We start from the raw sequence: 1938 nt of genomic DNA, 5'->3' as shown, positions 1-1938 counted from the left end.
TAAAAAAAAGATTAAGTTAGATATCAATCTTGAATAAGTGACCCGAGCACAAAATAACTCAAACCAAGGTTCAAATATTTGGGCCGTGCAAGAACTAGCTAGTTGTATTGTAGGAGTATTTTAATATGTGCAACAGTACTCTAAATATTTTTCGGGTAACCAAAAATTAAAAGTGTGTCTACACTGACACTGTACACTGTGCTGGCCACCACGACACATTTTCCACTACATGCAGATTTGGTGGCCTCATGGCAAGTAGTCAGACAGACTGAGCAAGCGAGTCAACTCGGACAACACACGCTCTGCACAGAGGACAACTCGGCCTCGACCGGAGCCACTCGTCGACGCACTCGGAATGAAACCCGTGGTAGCACAGTGGCAAAACCTTCACCTTGTCTCCAACTTGGAACATGGCAAGGCATATAGAGCACTCCCCGACTCGGCACGTACTGTCAGCGCTAAGGCTCGACCCGTATTGGACGATGGGCAGGCAGTTGATGGTGGCCTTGTCGAGCCCAGTACTCGCCGGTGGGCTGGGGCTCAGAGTACTGGCGGATGATTGGCTGCGGCGGATGCACGTGTAGAGGAAGTAGACCAAGGAAAGTGTGGAGATGAGGAGTAATAACATGAAGACGGCTCCCAGGAGGAGAGTTCTGCTGTCAATTTGCAAGTTGCTGTGTTTGTTGAGGTCCACGAAATTGAAGGGGTGGGGATCCGAGAGACCCATCTGGAGAGAGAGAGAGAGAGAGAGAGAGAGAGAGAGAGGGAGAATACATGTGCTCATGTGCTTATATAATGCACAAGCATCCTCTACCCGTGAAGCAAGAAAAAGAAATTCTAATATTTTTAATGTTATTTTATTTATAGCTATGAGTAAAGTCCTTTCATTATGTATGATTAATGAAACCAGCAGTAAAACGAAATGAATGATTGAACTTGTGGTGGAGGAATTAGTGGTGGGGTTTAGCTGTGTTGAAAAAAGGGGCAAATTTGGGCGGTGCAATGCGTGGCCCATAGATTGGACGAGAGGGGTATGTTGACATGGTGCTGATTTGGCTTACACCACTAAGGAAACCAAAGTTTCTACTTTGGTGTGTATAATGGCGCATTAGGCTTCCTTAATATGCATAAACAAATACTTCATCTCACAGCGTGCAGTTTATCCATGTAAAGGCATATCCTTTTATTGGAATTCGGGGTACGACCCAATATATGGACTAATGCAGAATATATATATATATATATATATATATATATATATATATATATATATATATATATATATATACCGTCCGGATCAAGTCCGCATCCATCCGCACCTCCCCTTTCCCGATTGAATTTCGATGATCCGAGCCGCTCAACATGTTCAGAACGAGATTTTAAGGGTACCCGTGAGAAATCAACAAAAAAAATGACAGGGAAGGCCTTGATCTGAGCAGTTTTTTCTGAACCGTTCAGAAAAAAACTGCTCAGATCAAGCTCTTCCCGGTCATTTTTGTTGCTGATATCTAGACGGTACCCTTAAAATCACGTTCTGATCACGTTGAGCGGCTCGGATCATCGAAATTCAATCGGAAAATGTGAGAAATTGGGAGGTGCGGACTGGAAATCCGGTCCACACCTCCTGACCTGATCCTGACTATATATATATATATATATCGTTTACTTGAAATCAAGAAAAACCCTGATGGAATTACCCGACATAGGAATTAAAAACACGTAGATGAAAACTTTTCGAGATTCTTGATTAACTACAGGAGACTACCAGCTAATTTTTTTTTAATCCGCGTGTTAAGTGACTACTATTGCGTCAATCGTGATATAATTAAGCACAAGGGGTCTAGTCAGGATCAAAGCTTTGTTTTTTAGTGTAATTTATTTTGTTATATCAATAGTAAGTAATTCTTCCTCCTTAAAGTTCCATGGCGTAGTACACTT

The 1938-nt window shown here is 42.2% G+C and overlaps 1 protein-coding gene across 1 annotated transcript; it reads right to left on the bottom strand.

Moving 5' to 3' along the window:
* Positions 1-259: 259 nt before the first annotated feature.
* On the bottom strand, positions 260-727 carry LOC131323818 (RING-H2 finger protein ATL66-like). The gene has a single exon (XM_058355657.1). The coding sequence runs from the start codon at positions 725-727 to the stop codon at positions 260-262; it is 468 nt and encodes a 155-aa protein (XP_058211640.1).
* Positions 728-1938: the final 1211 nt, after the last annotated feature.

This window comes from Rhododendron vialii, chromosome 4a (assembly GCF_030253575.1).
Source record: "Rhododendron vialii isolate Sample 1 chromosome 4a, ASM3025357v1".
Classification (NCBI taxonomy): Eukaryota; Viridiplantae; Streptophyta; class Magnoliopsida; order Ericales; family Ericaceae; genus Rhododendron; species Rhododendron vialii.
This window is presented reverse-complemented; position numbering and strand designations above follow the sequence as displayed.